The 27,347-nt window shown below is 45.4% G+C and overlaps 1 protein-coding gene across 3 annotated transcripts; it reads left to right on the top strand.

Moving 5' to 3' along the window:
• The first annotated feature begins 283 nt into the window (after window positions 1–283).
• On the top strand, window positions 284–13,426 carry LOC124117033 (fibropellin-1-like). Of its 3 annotated transcripts, XM_046478709.2 has the most exons (7): window positions 284–438; window positions 1,006–1,133; window positions 1,548–4,178; window positions 5,086–5,218; window positions 6,036–6,198; window positions 7,550–7,629; window positions 13,276–13,426. In XM_046478709.2, exons 1-7 carry the CDS (start codon window positions 296–298, stop codon window positions 13,373–13,375), a joined length of 3,378 nt encoding a protein of 1,125 aa, XP_046334665.2. In that variant the 5' UTR covers window positions 284–295; the 3' UTR covers window positions 13,376–13,426. The 3 variants fall into 3 exon arrangements, 2 of the variants coding, with proteins under 2 accessions (XP_046334665.2, XP_046334666.2); XR_006858217.2 differs by lacking the exon at window positions 5,086–5,218 and having other exon boundaries at window positions 13,276–13,330; XM_046478710.2 differs by lacking the exons at window positions 7,550–7,629; window positions 13,276–13,426 and having other exon boundaries at window positions 5,086–5,223.
• The last annotated feature ends 13,921 nt before the right edge of the window (window positions 13,427–27,347 follow it).

The raw sequence follows: 27,347 nt of genomic DNA, 5'->3' as shown, positions 1-27,347 counted from the left end.
CTAGCTGGTGAGTGCCTTGTACTTGTGAGTGAGTGTCTGTGGTCGTGAGTGCCTTGTGCTTGTGAGCACGCGCATGTGCTTGTGAGTACGCGCCTGTGCTTGTGAGTACGCGCATGTGCTTGTAAGAGAGTACCTGGGCTAGTGAGTGAGTTCACAAAGAATGAACTTCAACTCTTTGTACCTTGACATTCCGAGTTCCCAGATGACATAAATAACGAAAGAAATTATAAAAAGACGCCGTTTTTAATTCAGATCTGTAATTCCTTGTTTTCTACAGCGAGGTGGAACGCCTTTCATGATAAACGTGAAGGACAAAAACGCTGGTGACTCTAACGATGCCCTCATCGATGTCTTTAACACCACCCTCACGACTCCCTTGACAACAAACACAACTGCTGGGGTACCGCTGACGCTGAGTGGCACGAGGATGAGAACTGTGTAGGTTCACTGACGGCGGTAATGAACCCAAATAGACATCTCTTAAATCAATATTGACAGCAATAAGCGAATATTCAGTTTAAACGGATACCCGACCTACACTCGAGTCTCTCTGAATCCGACCCGTGAAGAGCCGGGCTAGAATAGCTCTTCAGCAACCGATGCTTGCCGTAAAAGGCGACTGTGTTTGTCGTAAGAGGCGACTTAGGGGATCGGGTGGTCAGTCTCGCTGACTTGGTTGATGCATGTCACCGTATACCAATTGAGTGGATCGATGCTCGTGATATTAAGCACTGGATTGTCTGGTCCAGACTCGATTATTTACAGACCGCTGTCATATAGCTGGAATATTGCTGAGAGCGGCGTTAAACAACAAACCAACAAACCAACCTTAATAAGTTGGTGCTACGTGATATAGAGTTCAAAGCGGTGTAAAACGCAACTCAATCTTAGCCACAAAGAGGTTCAACATGTCGAAAGTCTGTATTTCGTTGGTACATAACCTCGTTAATCCGAACTCTTGTGTAATGCACTCGAATAATAACGAAGCTAAATATATTTCTCCAGGTTAGTGTTAGACGTCAGCGTTGGCTGCACCCCCAACTACTACGGCAACGACTGCTCCATCAACTGCACCACCACCTACATCAATTCCTACTGCGACCACACGACTGGGACCATCCGCTGCAACCAAGGTCTCTGTAACACATAAGCTGTCGTGGTAGAGTTCATGTACATGCAATTGTTCACATACTGTACACTCCGACAGAACTTTAGGAAAAAAGTCTGTGTAATACATGTTTGAGGTGGGAAGAGAGGAAATAATATTTTTGCGAACAAAATACGTATGACTGGTGTTTCCAACAATATATAGATCGACATGAGCCGAAAAAGCATTATTGTAACTACATAATTACGTCGTTGACGCTATGTTTATATTTATACACCCCCTACCCAGCATGTATGCAGTCTTTCCCATCTACGCATTGATCTACTTGATGGTTATTTGATCCGCATTGCTTAGGAATGCGTGAAGCCCATCCATGGTGTCCCCGACAGTCATTAAGCTCGAGATCTGACTCCCTCACTGTGGATTGTGTCTGTTGTAGGTTGGCATGGAGACAAGTGTGAAGAGGACATAGACGAGTGCTCCCCCACACAACTGAATCAAGTATGTCCGGGTAACAGCACATGCGCAAACACCGCCGGAAGTTACACCTGTACCTGCAACGATGGCTGGACAGGATCGTCATGTGACACATTCCAATCGTTGTGTACAAGTAACCCATGCAGAAACAATGGCACCTGTGTCAGTAGCTCACCCACCTTATCCTGTCGGTGTTCTAAAGGGTGGTCTGGACCCACCTGTGAGACGTATAGCCCTGGGTGCGAACCCAACCCGTGTTACAATGGGGGTAGATGTGAGGTGACATCGGGGAAAGTTGTGTGTGGGTGTCCGGCCAGCTGGACGGGCGACAACTGTACAGAAGATGTTAACGAGTGTAAACTACAGCCTTGTGCCAATGGTGGAACGTGCAACAACGAAAAGGGTGGATTCAACTGTACCTGCCCAGCAAAGTGGGTGGGTGAACGATGTACGGACCTAAACCCCGTGTGTCCCCCAAGGCAGTGTATGAATGGGGCTACTTGTATAAACCAGATAGATATGTACGTCTGCGCATGCCCGGATGGTTGGACAGGGACCACGTGTCAAACAGTACTTGACAGATGTTCCTCCAACCCGTGTCAGAACGGTGGCAGCTGTGTCCACAATGACACGACGTTTAAATGTGAGTGTGGCCATGAATGGCGTGGGGCTCTCTGTACGGAGTCCAATGATCCGTGCATTCTCTACCCATGTCAGAACGGTGGTACTTGTTTAAGAGCTGATGAAACTAATTCAACCTGCCAATGCGCTCCTGGCTGGTCGGGACTTAAGTGTGAAACCTTCATTGGTTTTTGTCGCAGCAACCCATGTCTCAACAACGGCACATGTTTTGACGGTACACACACCTATCAGTGCGACTGTGGGCCGTCATGGCATGGAGATCACTGTGAGCAAGACACCGATGAATGTGAGGCAGGTGCTTGTGAGAATGGCGCGACATGTGTGAACACCGTTGGAGGATACATCTGCAACTGTTCTGGAGGGTGGACGGGATCGAACTGTTCAACAGATGTACAGGAATGCGGATCCAACCCATGTCTGAACCAAGGCTTCTGTGTCAACACGCTAGGCAGCTTTCACTGCATCTGTAACCTGCATTGGTCGGGAAACACGTGCGAACATTTCAAAGGATCGTGTACCGAGGGTTCGTGTAACAACGCGGGCACCTGTCAGAGCAACGAGACAGATTCCTGGTGTGTCTGCCCTTCTGGCTGGACCGGGGCACACTGTGAACAAGACGTCGATGAGTGTAAAGCGAACATATGCGATCATTCTACAGTATGCACAAACAACAACGGCAGCTTCGAATGCGAGTGCATTGATGGCTGGAGTGGACAGAAGTGTGATCAGGACATTGATGAATGTTTTCTTGGAATGTGCGCTCATGGTAGTTCGTGTTCCAACTATGACGGTGGGTATAACTGCAGCTGTATGCCGGGATGGAAGGGGACGACCTGCCAGTACAGGCAGGATGCCTGTGCACCACCGAGTCCATGCATCAATGGTGGAACCTGCTCCAACACTGACCAGGGCTACCGATGTCAGTGCCCGGGTGGGTATACCGGACAACAGTGCCAGGCACAAATTGATGAATGTGCTGCCGGACCTTGTCAGAACAATGCCACGTGTGTCGACATTCCTGGAGGGTACAATTGTACTTGCAACTCCTACTGGAAGGGTCACCACTGCGGCACGGACGTCGATGAGTGCGTCTCGCCCCAGTGTCTCAACAACGGCACATGTGTCAATTACGATGGTGGATTCCGATGTGCTTGTCCTGGAAATTGGACAGGAAGTGTTTGTGGAGATTTCGTTAATAATTGCAGCTGGAAACCATGTTTAAATGGGGGTAGTTGCACTGACCACATATATGGGTACAGCTGCTCCTGTGCCTACGGGTGGACCGGTCAGCGATGCGATGTGGCTGTGGACCCTTGTGCAAACAGTCAGTGTGGTCAGGGGTCAACCTGTTTGTTCGCGGATGGTCAAGTCACGTGTGTCTGTGCTTCTGGATTGACTGGCCCACAATGTTCCAGCACGATAGACCCATGCTGGTCTTCTCCGTGCTCCAACAATGGGACATGTGCCGTAGCTGACACAGCCGTGATCTGTGTCTGTGTCCATCCTTGGTCTGGCGCCCACTGTGACGTCAATATGTCTGAAGCTGCACATGCGTCTTCATCAACTACAGTTTCATCGTCCAAAGGGACATCAACAAGGTCGACATCGTCTACACTGAGGTATACGAAAACTACGTTTTCATCAACAGGACCTAGTATTCCCTTTTCTGAAAAGCACAGCACCGCGTCCAGCACCACGTCTTCTAAACGCAGACCAACCATCCAGACTACACGGTCAATATCTTTAACTACTACTCCACACGCTACGACGGCAACGTCAACAACAACGAGATCAACAACGACAACATCAGTGCCACTCAGTCATTCAACGATGAAAATCAGAAACACAAGTCCAACAAATATCCAACCCAAACAAACAGTCAGACAAACAAATAAACGCATGGGCGAGACAAACACAAGTCCACCTAACGTGCTTACAACAAACCCGTCAGGTATGTAATAAATATACACTTACATAAATACGACAATGTGTATTGCACGGCTATATATCTCATTTGACTGTGGCACTGTAGACCATCTGCCCCCAAAATGAGTAGGTTCATAATGAAATGTGTGTCGGGGTCTGCCAACAGTAACCTGTATGTAGACCCGTGAAGATCCGGGGTAGAATAGGTCTTCAGCAACCCATGCTTGCCGTAAAAGGTGATAATGCTTTTGTCGTATGAGACGACTTACGTGATCGGATGGACAGACTCGCTGACTTGGTTGATGCATGTCATCGAATCCCAATTACGTGGATCGATGCAATGACTGTATTGTCTGGTCCAGACTCGATTATTTGACCGCTGTCATATAACTGGAATATTGTTAAGTGCGGCGTAAATAACAAATAAACAAACAAACAAACTGCATATGTAACATCTAGGATAACAAGAGTCAGCGGCCAGTTACACAAATCGAAAATAGCGCTATGACTGTCTTAAATCTATAAGTAAGAGCATGGGAGTTATGATGGTCTTTGCTCTTAGTCCCTTTGTCGAACGTGGTCCAGAACAGGTCATCAGTGGTAGTTTTCGTAATTCCCCATGCTGAAGAAGGCAACATGTGAATTCTTACGGCCGTCTTGGGCCACGTAGGGCACCCAGTCATGATGGGGTTTTCAGGAACATCAAGCAGGATCAGGTTTTCGGTTAGCATTTTGAATTTGGAAGAAACTGAAGATAAGACGCTGTCATAGATAACACATTCTTCATTGTTTTTAACGACGTTTCAATGCTCTTTTTTGCCTCTTCATCGTACCCCAAGCGTGTGTCATCGTGTTAATCATTCACCATTACACGTCCCTGGCTATAACTGTTGTATTCAGATATATACACCCCGTTCTGTATTTATACCTAGGTGTTTATACCCTTCACTTCAAGACGGCGTTGTCAGCGGCAGATGGCCAAGATATTGTTGCGAGTTTAACCAACTTCTTCAACGACCACATGTGCCACGACGACCACATCCGTCTCACACCTCAGTCTCACACGTAACGTAATGTTCCAATAGAGTTGATCCGAATAAACTAATATGTAGCGACAGACCAAACATAGTCTCATGTTACAGCGGGCAAGTCATAAACAGATGTGACCTGGTACACGGGCAATTATATATTATTACAAATATACTTTTAATATGAATTTTGAATGTTTTCTTGACTTTTTACAGACTTGATGAAGATTTCAGAGTCTTTAATGATAGAAAGGAACGCTCGGGTTACCGTTGTTACCAAAACTATTTTTGTGTGTGTTTCTGCTTTATGATGTATACAATTAACTGATAACACATCTATATGATTTAGCGTTATAAAATAACTCAACGTCCCATTGCAAATACCAATACAATGTATCATGTAACAACTAAATATCACATGATAAATACTTTCAGACGGTTTTACATTGATCATAGACCCGTGAAGATCCGGGGGAGAATAGGTCTTCAGCAACCCATGCTTGCCGTAAAAGGCGACTGTGCTTGTCGTAAGAGGCGACTTACGGGATCGGGTGGTCAGGCTCGCTGACCTGGTTGATGCATGTCATCGTTTCCCAATTGCGTGAATCGATGCTCATGATATCAATCACTGGATTGTCTGGACCAGACTCGATTATTAACAGACCGCCGTCATATAGCTGGAATATTGCTGAGTGCGGCGTTAAACAAACAAACAAACATTGATCATAATTATATCCATTTTCTGGTTCATTATCAATGTTTGAGTAGTAGTCTTACTGAATGAACACACTACTTGTATGCAAAATAATATGGTAAATATGCAAACGTAAACAAACATTTTCTTTTGTAAACAGGTTTAAGGATGCCGTTTCGTTCAGTGTTCAATGTGGCGATAAACAGACATCCACCAGTGACATACAGAAAGCAATTACTTCCGTCACAGCCGCAGACTTTCAGAAACTGTTTTCCAAACAACTTGTGTCAGAAAATACAGGAAGCAATGAAAATACATCAAAGGTCTGTGTGATAGAAGTTTCAGAATATATATAATTATTGCCGTCCACTGTTCAACTTTCCCAGACAGCTGCTCTGGAATAATGTGTTTCAGGACGTTGTGTGAATTATCATCCCCTTTAATCGGAACTTACCCGGGTACCTGGTCTTTTATGCCACGATTTTATTACTGGCCCAATTGTCACAGGTAATGGGTTAATTATTCGTTTACATTCGCAGCATTCTGAAAACAACACAACATTCAGTTTGTTTGTTTGTTGTTTAACGCTACACTAAGCAGTATTCGTTTACATTCGCAGCATTCTGAAAACAAAACAACATTCAGTTTGTTTGTTTGTTTGTTGTTTACCGCTGCACTAAGCAGTATTCCAGCTGTATGACGGTAGTCTGTAAATAATCGAACCTTGGCTAAAAAATCCAGTGATTGACATTATGAGCATCGATCTACGTTATTCGAATACGATGACATACATCAACCATGTCACCGAGACTGATCCCCCGATCCCGCTAGTCTCCTTTTACACACACAAAAATGTTGCTGATGACGAATTCAAACGCGGGTCTTCACGGGTAAGATCTGCATATCATAACGTAAGACCCGTGAAGATCCAGGTTAGAATTGGTCTTCAGCAACCCATGCTTGCCGTCAAAGGCGACTATTACCGGCTGTCAGTCCTGGTGGCACTACCTATATGTCATGAAGTGAATACTTACGACACAAACCTCTCCCATACCAATAATCTCTGCCTTTGTACAATTCCGACTATATCATGAGCATGTGTTTTTGAATCACTATCAAATAGTGTTGGTATTAGGTGTTCGCGAAATAGTGAGCGAATCCTGTCACATCGGGGGCAACAGTCACAAACACATGCAAGGGCAGGTTAATTGTTCACCTGAGAAAACACGTGAACATGTACAAGTCAAAAGAGGTTATTGCATCGTACATAACTTAAGTGAGTAAGTGAGTGAGTATGGTTTTACGCCGCTTTTAGCAATATTCCAGCAATATCACAAGAAATGGGCTTCACACATTGTACCCATGTTGGGATTCGAACCCTGGTTTTTGGCGTGACGAGCGAACGCTTTAACCACTTAACTACCCGACCGCCCCTACATCACTTTTGTCACTGATGCCTACCATAAAGGGGGATGGTGTGTTTTCTATAAGCCTGTTCTTGTGTATTCAGTTCCGCAGATGACCTAGACTTATTGTTCTCTTGCATTGACAATTTATATTTCTAAGATGTAAGTAGTATGTTTTAGATCATACTGGCCACTGATGACACCGGGACCCTGGCACCAGACAAGAGTTCTCCTGCCTATACTGCACAAATTATTTATTTCATTTCAGAAGACAGTAATCATATCAGTGTCTGTATCAGTGGGAGTTGTCGGAGTCGCTGCCGTCGTCATCACCATCATCTACTGCAGGTAACGGGGAATATGATTCTTCACCCGGGGGTCCAGTTATTTACTGCAGGTAACGGGGAATATGATTCTTCATCCGGGGGTCCAGTTATCTACTGCAGGTATGGGGGGATATGATTCTTCACCCTGGGGTCAAGTTATCTACTGCAGGTAAGGGGGATTATTATAACACTTCACCCTGGGGTCCAGTTATCTACTGCAGGTAACGGGGAATATGATTCTTCACCCTGTGGTCCAGTTATCTACTGCAGGTAACGGGGAATATGATTCTTCACCCGGGGTCCAGTTATCTACTGCAGGTAACGGGGAATATGATTCTTCACCCGGGGTCCAGTTATCTACTGCAGGTAACGGGGAATATGATTCTTTACCCAGGGTCCAGTTATCTACTGCAGGTAACGGGGAATATGATTCTTCACCCTGTGGTCCAGTTATCTACTGCAGGTAACGGGGAATATGATTCTTCACCCGGGGTCCAGTTATCTACTGCAGGTAACGGGGAATATGATTCTTTACCCAGGGTCCAGTTATCTACTGCAGGTAACGGGGAATATGATTCTTCACCCTGTGGTCCAGTTATCTACTGCAGGTAACGGGGAATATGATTCTTCACCCGATGGTCCAGTTATCTACTGCAGGTAACGGGGAATATGATTCTTCACCCTGTGGTCCAGTTATCTACTGCAGGTAACGGGGAATATGATTCTTCACCCGGGGTCCAGTTATCTACTGCAGGTAACGGGGAATATGATTCTTCACCCGGGGTCCAGTTATCTACTGCAGGTAACGGGGAATATGATTCTTTACCCAGGGTCCAGTTATCTACTGCAGGTAACGGGGAATATGATTCTTCACCCGGTGGTCCAGTTATCCACTGCAAGTAAGGGGGAATATGATTCTTTACCCGGGGTCCAGTTATCTACTGCATTTAAGGGGGGATATGATTCTTTACCCTTGGGTTCAGATATTTACTGCAGGTAGGTGGGGAGTATTATAACACTTCACCCTGTGGTCCAGTTATCTACTGTAGGTAACGGGGAATATGATTCTTTACCCTTGGGTTCAGTTATTTACTGCAGGTAAGGAGGAATATGATTCTTCACCCTAGGGTCCAGTTATCTACTGCAGGTAAGGGGGGATATGATTCTTCACCCTGGGGTCCAGTTATCTACTGCAGGTAACGGGGAATATGATTCTTTACCCAGGGTCCAGTTATCTACTGCAGGTAACGGGGAATATGATTCTTCACCCGGGGGTCCAGTTATCTACTGCAGGTAAGGGGGAAATATGATTCTTCACCCTGGGGTCCAGTTATCTACTGCAGGTAAGGGGAGGTATTATGACACTTCAGCCTGGGGTCCAGTTATCTACTGCAGGTAACGGGGAATATGATTCTTCACCCTGTGGTCCAGTTATCTACTGCAGGTAAAGGGGAATATGATTCTTCACCCTGTGGTCCAGTTATCTACTGCAGGTAACGGGACGTATTTTGACACTTCACCCTGGGGTCCAGTTATCTACTGCAGGTAACGGGAGGTATTATGACACTTCACCCTATGGTCCAGTTATCTACTGCAGGTAAGGGGGAATATGATTCTTCACCCGGGGGGTCCGGTTATCTACTGCAGGTAACGGGGAATATGATTCTTTACCCGGGGTCCAGTTATCTACTGCAGGTAAGGGGGAATATGATTCTTCACCCGATGGTCCAGTTATCCACTGCAGGTAAGGGGGGATATGATTCTTTACCCGGGGGTCCAGTTATCTACTGCATTTAAGGGGGGATATGATTCTTTACCCTTGGGTTCAGATATTGACTGCAGGTAAGGGGGATTATTATAACACTTCACCCTGTGGTCCAGTTATCTACTGCAGGTAACGGGGAATATGATTCTTTACCCTAGGGTCCAGTTATCTACTGTAGGTAACGGGGAATATGATTCTTCACCCTGGGGTCCAGTTATCTACTGCAGGTAACGGGGAATATGATTCTTTACCCTAGGGTCCAGTTATCTACTGTAGGTAACGGGGAATATGATTCTTCACCCTGTGGTCCAGTTTTCTTACACACCTGTGGGTGAGAAACCCATTTGAGATAACTGGTATCAAACATATGTGTGAGATCGAATTCCAGGCCCGTGATTGGCTACTCCATGGTGATGACCTGGGGTCAGATGATGACGGACTACTTTCCTGAGTGTAAGTCATTCATAAGTAGCTCGTGCTTCAGTCGAATGCTCACCTACGTCTGTATTGAACAGCAAGACCGTGTAATTAATAATAAAAATAAACAAACTCGTCTTCGTCTGCGAGTTTGTTTGTTATTATCAGTTACATTATCTGTTGTTATGTCAACATTATCGGTTTTTTTCACAGTGTAATTATACCCCCCTGGCTGCCACAGCGACACATATGTCCCTTCTCATCAACCCTCACTGCGAAATCGAATAAAATTCAAAATACATCACGAAGAATCTTCACAGTTTTGAATTCCCCCTCCTGTTTATCATTTACTGTCATTTTAGGCAATTCAAAATTACTGAAAGTGACTGAAAGTTAGGTATATTGTAAATCTCGCCAAATCACAATTCACGGCGTTATATAAACATTTACTGTGTGTTTAGAAATCTAAATATCGGATATTTACTCGAATAATTAAAGTAAATAAATAGCATATTAGTGATCACGGGTATCACATCACTAATGATAATTCTGAAACGTCGCTGATAAGCCTAGAATCGTTTAGAATGTTTTGGAAAATACGCATACACGAACGCCGAAGTGTACCATATGTGATTGTGTTTACAAAATGCCGGTTATGAGACGCCTATTCGATCAGGTATATTTCAAACTCAGCTGCTATACATGCATCAATGAAATTCCTCATACATTTCCGAAACAATGGATAGATGGTCTTTGTCACGAATGCAACTTATCTAAATGAAATCATGCGAAATAGATTAGGTATGGAAACGAAAACTGTGCTCGGAAAACTGTACTTGCTGAAATGTAAACAAAGCAAAATTCAGATTTTACACTGTGTAGCATTTTTAGAGGTACTTTCGACTTATTGTTGCATACATTGGCTCCATCACGCGTTTGAGAATATTCAGGGGAAGAGTATCGTTGCACTAATTATAATTAGGGAATTACACATATATACATTACAATGATGTGGTAAATTCAACAGAAGCCGTAAAAGTTTCCGTCCTGTGTGACGCCATGACTGACGCTAAATCACGCCCAACGATGACGGTAGTTGTCTGCATTTCTGACTAATTCTCTTTGTTACATTGGAAAACATGGTAAACAAATAACAGTACGCAGATTGTCAGAATGTTTCTGATTACTTACGTGACACATTTATGTGTATACGATCCCTCAATCAACGAAAACCTCCTCTGGAAATCCCGCGTACTGTTGTCAGTGAACACGCCATTTTGTAAAAGTCGGTCACCGGTAGTGATGTCATACGGAAGTAAACATTGTTGTACATATTTGGTAATTTCTTTGAGGTGTAAACTTTCAACTTGGCACACAGCGTGTTCTTTGTTTTTGTCTAGTTTGCATTTTCATCATCGCCTTGATAATCCACATATATGACGGAAACCTTTTTGTGTAGGATCACATTATTTATAAGTAGTAAGCAGCACAAAGGATGACGTCACTTATGACAGAGGTGTTATGTATTAATGCGCTACTGCAATCATGAGAATAGACAAAATTCATCGGTTCGATGCTAAAGTGCGATTTTAGGGTGTGTAAGAAACAGATTACTGTACTCGTGCCTGTCAGATACCATTGATCTTACAACTCGTTGTTACAAAGCGTATTTAACTCGCTTTCGCTCGTTAGATACGTTTTGAAACAACTCGTTGTAAGATCAATGGTATCTGACAGAAACTCGTGTAGTAATATCTATATCTACTGCAGGTAAAGGGAGGTATTATGACACTTCACCCTATGGTCCAGTTATCAACTGCAGGTAACAGGGAATATGATTCTTCACCCGGGGGTCCAGTTATTTATTGCAGGTAACGGGGAATATGATTCTTCACCCTGGGGTCCAGTTATCTACTGCAGGTAACGGGGAATATGATTCTTCATCCGGGGGTCCAGTTATCTACTGCAGGTAACAGGGAATATGATTCTTCACCCGATGGTCCAGTTATCTACTGCAGGTAACGGGGAATATGATTCTTCACCCTGGGGTCCAGTTATCTACTGCAGGTAACGGGGAATATGATTCTTCACCCGGGGGTCCAGTTATTTATTTCAGGTAACGGGGAATATGATTCCTTATCCGAGGGTCCAGTTATCTACTGCAGGTAACGAGGAGTATTATTATATTACACCCTGGGGTCCAGTTATCTACAATAACGCAGTCACAACAAGAAGTCATTCAAAGTAACTCTGTCTCAAGTATAGCAAGTACATATTGCAGAGTGTATTTCTCCTCCACGTATAGAGTATTAGATGACCCACTCATCTAAGTAGAGAATACTAGACGACCTACTCCTCCACGTAGGGAATAATAGACGACCTACTCATCTAAGTAGAGAATACTAGACGATCTACTCCTCTACGTAGAGAATACTAGACGACCTACTCCTCTATGTAGAAAATACTAGACGACATACTCCTCTACGTAGAAAATACAAGACGACCTACTCCTCTACTTAGTGAATATTTGGAGATCTACTCCTCTAAGTATGGAATACTAGACGACCTACTCCTCTTCTTAGTGAATATTTAGAGATCTACTCCTCCACGTAGCGAATACTAGACGACCTACTCCTCTACGTTGAAAATACTAGACGACCTACTCCTCCACGTAAGGAATACCAGAAGACTTCTCCTCTACGTAGCGAATGCTAGACGACCTACTCCTTTACGTAGAGTATACTAGAGGACCTACTCCTCAACGTAGAGAATACTAGACGATCTACTCCTCTACTTAGTGAATATTTGGAGATCTACTCATCAAAGTAGAGAATACTAGACTACCTACTCCTCTACATAGAGAATACTAGACGACCTACTCCACGTAGAGAATACTAGACGACCTACTCTATATTGAGGATGCGTGACGTCCTATTCCACTACGACGAGGATGCGTCACGACCTATTCCACTACGACGAGGATGCGTCACGACCTATTCCACTAAGTAGAGGATGTGTCACGACCTATTCCACTAAGTAGAGGATGCGTGACGTCCTATTCCACTAAGTAGAGGATGCGTGACGTCCTATTCCACTAAGTAGAGGATGCGTGACGTCCTATTCCACTAAGTAGAGGATGCGTGAGGACCTGCTTCCTTACGTTGAGGATCTGTGACGACATACGTCCCTACTGAAGATGCATGTCGACCTACTCCTTCACGTAGAAAGTACTTGACGATAATTTATTCTACGTATTCTAAACATTACGATCTACATCTCTTTGGAGAGGATGTGATAGCGTTCTTTCCGAAACCTGTGCCTGTGAGAAGAGAACACAAGACGCCCACTCAACGCAGAGGATACGTAACTGTGTACACCCCCACGCATACAATTTATACAGTTACGCTAGAAAGCTATGTCACTTACCTTGTCCCATCAACGTCTCGATATGACATAGTTCCAAATGCATGTTTTCAATGTTGCTAGGCGACGGCGGGGGACAGCAGCAAGAGATTACGTGTACGTGACTGAGGAAACCAAGATGAATTTCTGCAACCCCTCTTATGGACATATGTCAGACATCTGAAGATTGGATATGAGTAATATCTTGTGAATAAAATATCATTTATACACTTGAGACCCAGTGTTAAACATTTTTATTGGACATAATACTCTGGATAAATCGTCACCTTCTGAATTGATATAAAACAATCACCTTCAGGTCGAAATAGGGGATGACATTGTGTTGATATTGCAACATGTACTGCCCGATTGTTAATTCATTGTTAATCTACAAAGTGTGAAGCAGTAAACTATATAGTGTGAGGCAGTAATCGACATGCAGTGAGCAATAAACTACATGGCGTGAGGGAGCAAACTACATGGCGTGAGGGAGTAAACTACATGGCGTGAGGGAGTAAACTACATGAGTTGAGGGAGCAAACTACATGACGTGATGGAGTAAACTACATGGCGTGAGGGGGTAAACTACATGGCGTGAGGGAGTAAACTACATGGCGTGAGGGGGTAAACTACATGACTTGAGGGAGTAAACTACATGACGTGAGGGAGTAAACTACATGGCGTGATGGAGCAAACTACATGGCGTGAGGGAGTAAACTACATGGCGTGAGGGAGTAAACTACATGAGTTGAGGGAGCAAACTACATGACGTGATGGAGTAAACTACATGGCGTGAGGGGGTAAACTACATGACGTGATGGAGTAAACTACATGACTTGAGGGAGCAAACTACATGACGTGATGGAGTAAACTACATGGCGTGAGGGGGTAAACTACATGGCGTGAGGGAGTAAACTACATGACGTGAGGGAGTAAACTACAGGACGTGAGGGAGTAAACTACATGACGTGAGGGAGCAAACTACATGACGTGATGGAGTAAACTACATGGCGTGAGGGGGTAAACTACATGGCGTGAGGGAGTAATCTACATGACGTGATGGAGTAAACTACATGACGTGAGGGGGTAAACTACATAGCGTGCGGGAGTAAACTACATGGCGTGAGGGAGTAAACTACATGGCATGAGGGAGTAAACTACATGGCGTGAGGGAGTAAACTACATGGCATGAGGGAGTAAACTACATGGCGTGAGGGAGTAAACTACATGGCGTGAGGGAGTAAACTACATGGCGTGAGGGAGTAAACTACATGGCGTGAGGGAGTAAACTACATGGCGTGAGTTAGTAAACTACATGGCGTGAGGGAGTAAACTACATGGCATGAGGGAGTAAACTACATGGCGTGAGGGAGTAAACTACATGGCGTGAGGGAGTAAACTACATGACGTGATGCAGTAAACTACATAGCGTGCGGGAGTAAACTACATGGCGTGAGGGAGTAAACTACATGGCATGAGGGAGTAAACTACATGGCACGAGGGAGTAAACTACATGGCGTGAGGGGGTAAACTACATGGCGTGAGGGAGTAAACTACATGACGTGAGGGGGTAAACTACATAGCGTGCGGGAGTAAACTACATGGCTTGAGGGAGTAAACTACATGGCATGAGGCAGTAAACAACATGGCATGAGGGAGTAAACTACATGGCTTGAGGGAGTAAACTACATGGCACGAGGGAGTAAACTACATGGCTTGAGGGAGTAAACTACATGGTATGAGGGAGTAAACTACATGGCGTGAGGGAGTAAACTACATGGCATGAGGGAGTAAACTACATGGTATGAGGGAGTAAACTACATGGCATGAGGGAGTAAACTACATGGCATGAGGGAGTAAACTACATGACGTGAGGGAGTAAACTACATGGTATGAGGGAGTAAACTACATGACGTGAGGGAGTAAACTACATGGCATGAGGGAGTAAACTACATGACGTGAGGGAGTAAACTACATGGCATGAGGGAGTAAACTACATGGCGTGAGGGAGTAAACTACATGGTATGAGGGAGTAAACTACATGGCATGAGGGAGTAAACTACATGGCATGAGGGAGTAAACTACATGGCGTGAGGGAGTAAACTACATGGCGTGAGGGGGTAAACTACATGACGTGAGGGAGTAAACTACATGGCATGAGGGAGTAAACTACATGACGTGAGGGAGTAAACTACATGACATGAGGCAGTAAACTACATGACGTGAGGGAGTAAACTACATGGTATGAGGGAGTAAACTACATGGCATGAGGGAGTAAACTACATGGCATGAGGGAGTAAACTACATGGCGTGAGGGAGTAAACTACATGGCGTGAGGGGGTAAACTACATGAGTTGAGGGAGCAAACTACATGACGTGATGGAGTAAACTACATGAGTTGAGGGAGCAAACTACATGACGTGAGGGAGTAAACTACATGAGTTGAGGGAGCAAACTACATGACGTGATGGAGTAAACTACATGGCGTGAGGGGGTAAACTACATGGCGTGAGGGAGTAAACTACATGGCGTGAGGGGGTAAACTACATGACTTGAGGGAGTAAACTACATGACTTGAGGGAGCAAACTACATGACGTGATGGAGTAAACTACATGGCGTGAGGGGGTAAACTACATGACGTGATGGAGTAAACTACATGACTTGAGGGAGCAAACTACATGACGTGATGGAGTAAACTACATGGCGTGAGGGGGTAAACTACATGGCGTGAGGGAGTAAACTACATGACGTGAGGGAGTAAACTACAGGACGTGAGGGAGTAAACTACATGACGTGAGGGAGCAAACTACATGACGTGATGGAGTAAACTACATGGCGTGAGGGGGTAAACTACATGGCGTGAGGGAGTAAACTACATGACGTGATGGAGTAAACTACATGACGTGAGGGGGTAAACTACATAGCGTGCGGGAGTAAACTACATGGCGTGAGGGAGTAAACTACATGGCATGAGGGAGTAAACTACATGGCACGAGGGAGTAAACTACATGGCGTGAGGGGGTAAACTACATGGCGTGAGGGAGTAAACTACATGACGTGAGGGGGTAAACTACATAGCGTGCGGGAGTAAACTACATGGCTTGAGGGAGTAAACTACATGGCATGAGGCAGTAAACAACATGGCATGAGGGAGTAAACTACATGGCTTGAGGGAGTAAACTACATGGCACGAGGGAGTAAACTACATGGCTTGAGGGAGTAAACTACATGGTATGAGGGAGTAAACTACATGGCGTGAGGGAGTAAACTACATGGCATGAGGGAGTAAACTACATGGTATGAGGGAGTAAACTACATGGCATGAGGGAGTAAACTACATGGCATGAGGGAGTAAACTACATGACGTGAGGGAGTAAACTACATGGTATGAGGGAGTAAACTACATGACGTGAGGGAGTAAACTACATGGCATGAGGGAGTAAACTACATGACGTGAGGGAGTAAACTACATGGTATGAGGGAGTAAACTACATGGCATGAGGGAGTAAACTACATGGCTTGAGGGAGTAAACTACATGGCATGAGGGAGTAAACTACATGGCGTGAGGGAGTAAACTACATGGCGTGAGGGAGTAAACTACATGGCATGATGCAGTAAACTACATGACGTGAGGCAGTAAACTACATGACGTGAGGCAGTAAACTACATGGCGTGAGGCAGTAAACTACATGGCTTGATGCAGTAAACTACATGATGTGAGGGAGTAAACTACATGACGTGAGGGAGTAAACTACATGACGTGAGGGAGTAAACTACATGGCATGAGGGAGTAAACTACATGGCATGAGGGAGTAAACTACATGGCATGAGGGAGTAAACTACATGGCATGAGGGAGTAAACTACATGGCTTGAGGGAGTAAACTACATGGCATGAGGGAGTAAACTACATGGCGTGAGGGAGTAAACTACATGGTATGAGGGAGTAAACTACATGGCGTGAGGGAGTAAACTACATGGCATGAGGGAGTAAACTACATGGCATGAGGGAGTAAACTACATGGCTTGAGGGAGTAAACTACATGGCACGAGGGAGTAAACTACATGGCTTGAGGGAGTAAACTACATGACGTGAGGGAGTAAACTACATGACGTGAGGGAGTAAACTACATAGCGTGCGGGAGTAAACTACATGGCTTGAGGGAGTAAACTACATGGCATGAGGGAGTAAACTACATGGCATGAGGGAGTAAACTACATGGCTTGAGGGAGTAAACTACATGGCACGAGGGAGTAAACTACATGGCTTGAGGGAGTAAACTACATGGCATGAGGCAGTAAACAACATTGCGTGAGGGAGTAAACTACATGACGTGAGGGAGTCAACTACATAGCGTGCGGGAGTAAACTACATGGCTTGAGGGAGTAAACTACATGGCGTGAGGGAGTAAACTACATGACGTGAGGGAGTAAACTACATAGCGTGCGGGAGTAAACTACATGGCTTGAGGGAATAAACTACATGGCTTGAGGAAGTAAACTACATGGCTTGAGGGAATAAACTACATGGCTTGAGGGAGTAAACTACATGGCGTGAGGGAGTAAACTACATGGCGTGAGGGAATAAACTACATGACGTGAGGGAGTCAACTACATAGCGTGCGGGAGTAAACTACATGGCTTGAGGGAGTAAACTACAGGACGTGAGGGAGTAAACTACATGGCGTGAGGGAGTAAACTACATGACGTGAGGGAGTCAACTACATAGCGTGCGGGAGTAAACTACATGGCTTGAGGGAATAAACTACATGGCTTGAGGGAGTAAACTACATGGCGTGAGGGAGTAAACTACATGACGTGAGGGAGTCAACTACATAGCGTGCGGGAGTAAAACTACATGGCTTGAGGGAATAAACTACATGGCTTGAGGGAGTAAACTACATGGCTTGAGGGAATAAACTACAGGACGTGAGGGAGTAAACTACATGACGTGAGGGAGTAAACTACATGACGTGAGGCAGTAAACTACATAGCGTGCGGGAGTAAACTACATGGCTTGAGGGAATAAACTACATGGCTTGAGGGAGTAAACTACAGGACGTGAGGGAGTAAACTACATGGCGTGATGCAGTAAACTACATGGTATGAGGGAGTAAACTACATGGCGTGATGCAGTAAACTACATGGCATGAGGGGGTAAACTACAGGACGTGAGGGAGTAAACTACATGGCGTGAGGGAGTAACTACATGACTTGAGGGAGTAAACTACATGGCTTGATGGAGAAAACTACATGGCGTGATGCAGTAAACTACATGGCTTGATGGAGAAAACTACATGGCGTGAGGGAGTAAACTACATGGCTTGAGGGAGTAAACTACATGGCATGAGGGAGTAAACTACATGGCGTGATGCAGTAAACTACATGGCATGAGGGAGTAAACTACATGGCGTGAGGGAGTAAACTACATGGCATGAGGGAGTAAACTACATGGCGTGAGGCAGTAAACTACATGACGTGAGGGGGTAAACTACATGGCATGAGGGAGTAAACTACATGGCGTGAGGGAGTAAACTACATGACGTGAGGGAGTAAACTACATGGCGTGAGGGAGTAAACTACATGACGTGAGGGAGTAAACTACATGGCTTGAGGGAGTAAACTACATGACGTGATGGAGTAAACTACATGGCTTGAGGGAGTAAACTACATGGCATGAGGGAGTAAACTACATGGCGTGATGGAGTAAACTACATGGCGTGATGGAGTAAACTACATGGCGTGATGGAGTAAACTACATGGCTTGAGGGAGTAAACTACATGGCTTGAGGGAGTAAACTACATGGCATGAGGGAGTAAACTACATGACGTGATGGAGTAAACTACATGGCGTGAGGGAGTAAACTACATGGCTTGAGGGAGTAAACTACATAGCGTGAGGGAGTAAACTACATGGCATGAGGGAGTAAACTACATGACGTGATGGAGTAAACTACATGACGTGATGGAGTAAACTACATGACGTGAGGGAGTAAACTACATGGCATGAGGGAGTAAACTACATGGCGTGAGGGAGTAAACTACATGGCATGAGGGAGTAAACTACATGACGTGATGGAGTAAACTACATGGCGTGAGGGAGTAAACTACATGACGTGAGGGAGTAAACTACATGGCTTGAGGGAGTAAACTACATAGCGTGAGGGAGTAAACTACATGGCTTGAGGGAGTAAACTACATGGCTTGAGGGAGTAAACTACATAGCGTGCGGGAGTAAACTACATGGCTTGAGGGAATAAACTACATGGCTTGAGGGAGTAAACTACATGGCTTGAGGGAGTAAACTACATGGCGTGAAGGAGTAAACTACATGGCTTGAGGGAATAAACTACATGGCTTGAGGGAGTCAACTACAGGACGTGAGGGAGTAAACTACATGGCTTGAGGGAATAAACTACAGGACGTGAGGGAGTAAACTACATGGCTTGAGGGAATAAACTACATGGCGTGAGGGAGTTAACTACAGGACGTGAGGGAGTAAACTACATGGCGTGAGGGAATAAACTACATGACGTGAGGGAGTCAACTACATAGCGTGCGGGAGTAAACTACATGGCTTGAGGGAGTAAACTACAGGACGTGAGGGAGTAAACTACATGGCGTGAGGGAGTAAACTACATGACGTGAGGGAGTCAACTACATAGCGTGCGGGAGTAAACTACATGGCTTGAGGGAGTAAACTACATGACGTGAGGCAGTAAACTACATGACGTGAGGGAGTAAAATACATGACGTGAGGCAGTAAACTACATGACGTGAGGCAGTAAACTACATGGCGTGAGGCAGTAAACTACATGGCTTGAGGGAGTAAACTACATGACGTGAGGCAGTAAACTACATGACGTGAGGGAGTAAACTACATGGCGTGCGGGAGTAAACTACATGGCTTGAGGGAGTAAACTACAGGACGTGAGGGAATAAACTACATGGCGTGAGGGAGTCAACTACAGGACGTGAGGGAGTAAACTACATGGCTTGAGGGAATAAACTACAGGACGTGAGGGAGTAAACTACATGGCTTGAGGGAATAAACTACAGGACGTGAGGGAGTAAACTACATGGCGTGAGGGAATAAACTACATGACGTGAGGGAGTAAACTACATAGCGTGCGGGAGTAAACTACATGGCTTGAGGGAGTAAACTACAGGACGTGAGGGAGTAAACTACATGGCGTGAGGGAGTAAACTACATGACGTGAGGGAGTAAACTACATGGCATGAGGGAGTAAACTACATGACGTGAGGGAGTAAACTACATGGTATGAGGGAGTAAACTACATGACGTGAGGGAGTAAACTACATGGCATGAGGGAGTAAACTACATGACGTGAGGGAGTAAACTACATGGCATGAGGGAGTAAACTACATGGCGTGAGGGAGTAAACTACATGGTATGAGGGAGTAAACTACATGGCGTGAGGGAGTAAACTACATGGCGTGAGGGAGTAAACTACATGACATGAGGCAGTAAACTACATGACGTGAGGGAGTAAACTACATGGTATGAGGGAGTAAACTACATGGCATGAGGGAGTAAACTACATGGCATGAGGGAGTAAACTACATGGCGTGAGGGAGTAAACTACATGGCGTGAGGGGGTAAACTACATGACGTGAGGGAGTAAACTACATGACATGAGGCAGTAAACTACATGACGTGAGGGAGTAAACTACATGGTATGAGGGAGTAAACTACATGGCATGAGGGAGTAAACTACATGGCATGAGGGAGTAAACTACATGGCGTGAGGGAGTAAACTACATGGCGTGAGGGGGTAAACTACATGAGTTGAGGGAGCAAACTACATGACGTGATGGAGTAAACTACATGAGTTGAGGGAGCAAACTACATGACGTGAGGGAGTAAACTACATGAGTTGAGGGAGCAAACTACATGACGTGATGGAGTAAACTACATGGCGTGAGGGGGTAAACTACATGGCGTGAGGGAGTAAACTACATGGCGTGAGGGGGTAAACTACATGACTTGAGGGAGTAAACTACATGACTTGAGGGAGCAAACTACATGACGTGATGGAGTAAACTACATGGCGTGAGGGGGTAAACTACATGACGTGATGGAGTAAACTACATGACTTGAGGGAGCAAACTACATGACGTGATGGAGTAAACTACATGGCGTGAGGGGGTAAACTACATGGCGTGAGGGAGTAAACTACATGACGTGAGGGAGTAAACTACAGGACGTGAGGGAGTAAACTACATGACGTGAGGGAGCAAACTACATGACGTGATGGAGTAAACTACATGGCGTGAGGGGGTAAACTACATGGCGTGAGGGAGTAAACTACATGACGTGATGGAGTAAACTACATGACGTGAGGGGGTAAACTACATAGCGTGCGGGAGTAAACTACATGGCGTGAGGGAGTAAACTACATGGCATGAGGGAGTAAACTACATGGCACGAGGGAGTAAACTACATGGCGTGAGGGGGTAAACTACATGGCGTGAGGGAGTAAACTACATGACGTGAGGGGGTAAACTACATAGCGTGCGGGAGTAAACTACATGGCTTGAGGGAGTAAACTACATGGCATGAGGCAGTAAACAACATGGCATGAGGGAGTAAACTACATGGCTTGAGGGAGTAAACTACATGGCACGAGGGAGTAAACTACATGGCTTGAGGGAGTAAACTACATGGTATGAGGGAGTAAACTACATGGCGTGAGGGAGTAAACTACATGGCATGAGGGAGTAAACTACATGGTATGAGGGAGTAAACTACATGGCATGAGGGAGTAAACTACATGGCATGAGGGAGTAAACTACATGACGTGAGGGAGTAAACTACATGGTATGAGGGAGTAAACTACATGACGTGAGGGAGTAAACTACATGGCATGAGGGAGTAAACTACATGACGTGAGGGAGTAAACTACATGGTATGAGGGAGTAAACTACATGGCATGAGGGAGTAAACTACATGGCTTGAGGGAGTAAACTACATGGCATGAGGGAGTAAACTACATGGCGTGAGGGAGTAAACTACATGGCGTGAGGGAGTAAACTACATGGCATGATGCAGTAAACTACATGACGTGAGGCAGTAAACTACATGACGTGAGGCAGTAAACTACATGGCGTGAGGCAGTAAACTACATGGCTTGATGCAGTAAACTACATGATGTGAGGGAGTAAACTACATGACGTGAGGGAGTAAACTACATGACGTGAGGGAGTAAACTACATGGCATGAGGGAGTAAACTACATGGCATGAGGGAGTAAACTACATGGCATGAGGGAGTAAACTACATGGCATGAGGGAGTAAACTACATGGCTTGAGGGAGTAAACTACATGGCATGAGGGAGTAAACTACATGGCGTGAGGGAGTAAACTACATGGTATGAGGGAGTAAACTACATGGCGTGAGGGAGTAAACTACATGGCATGAGGGAGTAAACTACATGGCATGAGGGAGTAAACTACATGGCTTGAGGGAGTAAACTACATGGCACGAGGGAGTAAACTACATGGCTTGAGGGAGTAAACTACATGACGTGAGGGAGTAAACTACATGACGTGAGGGAGTAAACTACATAGCGTGCGGGAGTAAACTACATGGCTTGAGGGAGTAAACTACATGGCATGAGGGAGTAAACTACATGGCATGAGGGAGTAAACTACATGGCTTGAGGGAGTAAACTACATGGCACGAGGGAGTAAACTACATGGCTTGAGGGAGTAAACTACATGGCATGAGGCAGTAAACAACATTGCGTGAGGGAGTAAACTACATGACGTGAGGGAGTCAACTACATAGCGTGCGGGAGTAAACTACATGGCTTGAGGGAGTAAACTACATGGCGTGAGGGAGTAAACTACATGACGTGAGGGAGTAAACTACATAGCGTGCGGGAGTAAACTACATGGCTTGAGGGAATAAACTACATGGCTTGAGGAAGTAAACTACATGGCTTGAGGGAATAAACTACATGGCTTGAGGGAGTAAACTACATGGCGTGAGGGAGTAAACTACATGGCGTGAGGGAATAAACTACATGACGTGAGGGAGTCAACTACATAGCGTGCGGGAGTAAACTACATGGCTTGAGGGAGTAAACTACAGGACGTGAGGGAGTAAACTACATGACGTGAGGGAGTCAACTACATAGCGTGCGGGAGTAAACTACATGGCTTGAGGGAATAAACTACATGGCTTGAGGGAGTAAACTACATGGCGTGAGGGAGTAAACTACATGACGTGAGGGAGTCAACTACATAGCGTGCGGGAGTAAAACTACATGGCTTGAGGGAATAAACTACATGGCTTGAGGGAGTAAACTACATGGCTTGAGGGAATAAACTACAGGACGTGAGGGAGTAAACTACATGACGTGAGGGAGTAAACTACATGACGTGAGGCAGTAAACTACATAGCGTGCGGGAGTAAACTACATGGCTTGAGGGAATAAACTACATGGCTTGAGGGAGTAAACTACAGGACGTGAGGGAGTAAACTACATGGCGTGATGCAGTAAACTACATGGTATGAGGGAGTAAACTACATGGCGTGATGCAGTAAACTACATGGCATGAGGGGGTAAACTACAGGACGTGAGGGAGTAAACTACATGGCGTGAGGGAGTAACTACATGACTTGAGGGAGTAAACTACATGGCTTGATGGAGAAAACTACATGGCGTGATGCAGTAAACTACATGGCTTGATGGAGAAAACTACATGGCGTGAGGGAGTAAACTACATGGCTTGAGGGAGTAAACTACATGGCATGAGGGAGTAAACTACATGGCGTGATGCAGTAAACTACATGGCATGAGGGAGTAAACTACATGGCGTGAGGGAGTAAACTACATGGCATGAGGGAGTAAACTACATGGCGTGAGGCAGTAAACTACATGACGTGAGGGGGTAAACTACATGGCATGAGGGAGTAAACTACATGGCGTGAGGGAGTAAACTACATGACGTGAGGGAGTAAACTACATGGCGTGAGGGAGTAAACTACATGACGTGAGGGAGTAAACTACATGGCTTGAGGGAGTAAACTACATGACGTGATGGAGTAAACTACATGGCTTGAGGGAGTAAACTACATGGCATGAGGGAGTAAACTACATGGCGTGATGGAGTAAACTACATGGCGTGATGGAGTAAACTACATGGCGTGATGGAGTAAACTACATGGCTTGAGGGAGTAAACTACATGGCATGAGGGAGTAAACTACATGACGTGATGGAGTAAACTACATGGCGTGAGGGAGTAAACTACATGGCTTGAGGGAGTAAACTACATAGCGTGAGGGAGTAAACTACATGGCTTGAGGGAGTAAACTACATGGCTTGAGGGAGTAAACTACATAGCGTGCGGGAGTAAACTACATGGCTTGAGGGAATAAACTACATGGCTTGAGGGAGTAAACTACATGGCTTGAGGGAGTAAACTACATGGCGTGAAGGAGTAAACTACATGGCTTGAGGGAATAAACTACATGGCTTGAGGGAGTCAACTACAGGACGTGAGGGAGTAAACTACATGGCTTGAGGGAATAAACTACAGGACGTGAGGGAGTAAACTACATGGCTTGAGGGAATAAACTACATGGCGTGAGGGAGTTAACTACAGGACGTGAGGGAGTAAACTACATGGCGTGAGGGAATAAACTACATGACGTGAGGGAGTCAACTACATAGCGTGCGGGAGTAAACTACATGGCTTGAGGGAGTAAACTACAGGACGTGAGGGAGTAAACTACATGGCGTGAGGGAGTAAACTACATGACGTGAGGGAGTCAACTACATAGCGTGCGGGAGTAAACTACATGGCTTGAGGGAGTAAACTACATGACGTGAGGCAGTAAACTACATGACGTGAGGGAGTAAACTACATGACGTGAGGCAGTAAACTACATGACGTGAGGCAGTAAACTACATGGCGTGAGGCAGTAAACTACATGGCTTGAGGGAGTAAACTACATGACGTGAGGCAGTAAACTACATGACGTGAGGGAGTAAACTACATGGCGTGCGGGAGTAAACTACATGGCTTGAGGGAGTAAACTACAGGACGTGAGGGAATAAACTACATGGCGTGAGGGAGTCAACTACAGGACGTGAGGGAGTAAACTACATGGCTTGAGGGAATAAACTACAGGACGTGAGGGAGTAAACTACATGGCTTGAGGGAAGAAACTACAGGACGTGAGGGAGTAAACTACATGGCGTGAGGGAATAAACTACATGACGTGAGGGAGTCAACTACATAGCGTGCGGGAGTAAACTACATGGCTTGAGGGAGTAAACTACAGGACGTGAGGGAGTAAACTACATGGCGTGAGGGAGTAAACTACATGACGTGAGGGAGTCAACTACATAGCGTGCGGGAGTAAACTACATGGCTTGAGGGAGTAAACTACATGACGTGAGGCAGTAAACTACATGACGTGAGGGAGTAAACTACATGACGTGAGGCAGTAAACTACATGACGTGAGGCAGTAAACTACATGGCGTGAGGCAGTAAACTACATGGCTTGAGGGAGTAAACTACATGACGTGAGGCAGTAAACTACATGACGTGAGGGAGTAAACTACATGGCGTGAGGGAGTAAACTACATGGCGTGCGGGAGTAAACTACATGGCTTGAGGGAGTAAACTACAGGACGTGAGGGAATAAACTACATGGCGTGAGGGAGTAAACTACATGACGTGAGGCAGTAAACTACATGACGTGAGGCAGTAAACTACATGACGTGAGGCAGTAAACTACATGGCTTGAGGGAGTAAACTACATGACGTGAGGCAGTAAACTACATGACGTGAGGGAGTAAACTACATGACGTGAGGGAGTAAACTACATGGCGTGCGGGAGTAAACTACATGGCTTGAGGGAGTAAACTACAGGACGTGAGGGAGTAAACTACATGGCGTGAGGGAGTAAACTACATGGCGTGAGGGAGTCAACTACATAGCGTGCGGGAGTAAACTACATGGCTTGAGGGAGTAGACTACATGGCATGAGGGAGTAAACTACATGGCGTGCGGGAGTAAACTACATGGCGTGAGGGAGTAAACTACATGACGTGAGGGAGTAAACTACATGGCGTGAGGGAGTAAACTACATGACGTGAGGGAGTAAACTACATGGCTTGAGGGAGTAAACTACAGGACGTGAGGGAGTAAACTACATGGCGTGAGGGAGTAAACTACATGACGTGAGGGAGTCAACTACATAGCGTGCGGGAGTAAACTACATGGCTTGAGGGAATAAACTACATGACGTGAGGGAGTAAACTACATGGCGTGAGGGAGTAAACTACATGACGTGAGGGAGTCAACTACATAGCGTGCGGGAGTAAACTACATGGCTTGAGGGAATAAACTACAGGACGTGAGGGAGTAAACTACATGGCGTGATGCAGTAAACTACATGGTATGAGGGAGTAAACTACATGGCGTGATGCAGTAAACTACATGGCATGAGGGGGTAAACTACATGGCATGAGGGAGTAAACTACATGGCGTGAGGGAGTAAACTACATGGCATGAGGGAGTAAACTACATGGCATGAGGGAGTAAACTACATGGCGTGATGCAGTAAACTACAGGACGTGAGGAAGTAAACTACATGACGTGAGGGAGTAAACTACATGGCATGAGGGAGTAAACTACATGACGTGAGGGAGTAAACTACATGGCGTGAGGGAGTAAACTACATGGCGTGATGCAGTAAACTACATGGCGTGAGGGAGTAAACTACATGGCGTGAGGGAGTAAACTACATGACGTGAGGGAGTAAACTACATGGCGTGCGGGAGTAAACTACATGGCTTGAGGGAGTAAACTACATGGCGTGAGGGAGTAAACTACATGACGTGAGGGAGTAAACTACATGGCGTGCGGGAGTAAACTACATGACGTGAGGGAGTAAACTACATGACGTGAGGGGGTAAACTACATGGCATGAGGGAGTAAACTACATGGCATGAGGGAGTAAACTACATGACGTGAGGGAGTAAACTACATGGCATGAGGGAGTAAACTACATGGCGTGAGGGAGTAAACTACATGACGTGAGGGGGTAAACTACATGACGTGAGGGAGTAAACTACATGACGTGAGGGAGTAAACTACATGGCATGAGGGAGT

Source organism: Haliotis rufescens, unplaced genomic scaffold (genome assembly GCF_023055435.1).
Source record: "Haliotis rufescens isolate VD_foot unplaced genomic scaffold, xgHalRufe1.0.p SCAF_45, whole genome shotgun sequence".
Lineage (NCBI taxonomy): Eukaryota > Metazoa > Mollusca > Gastropoda > Lepetellida > Haliotidae > Haliotis > Haliotis rufescens.
Note: the sequence above shows the minus strand (reverse complement) of the source record. Positions and strands in the feature narration are given on the sequence as shown.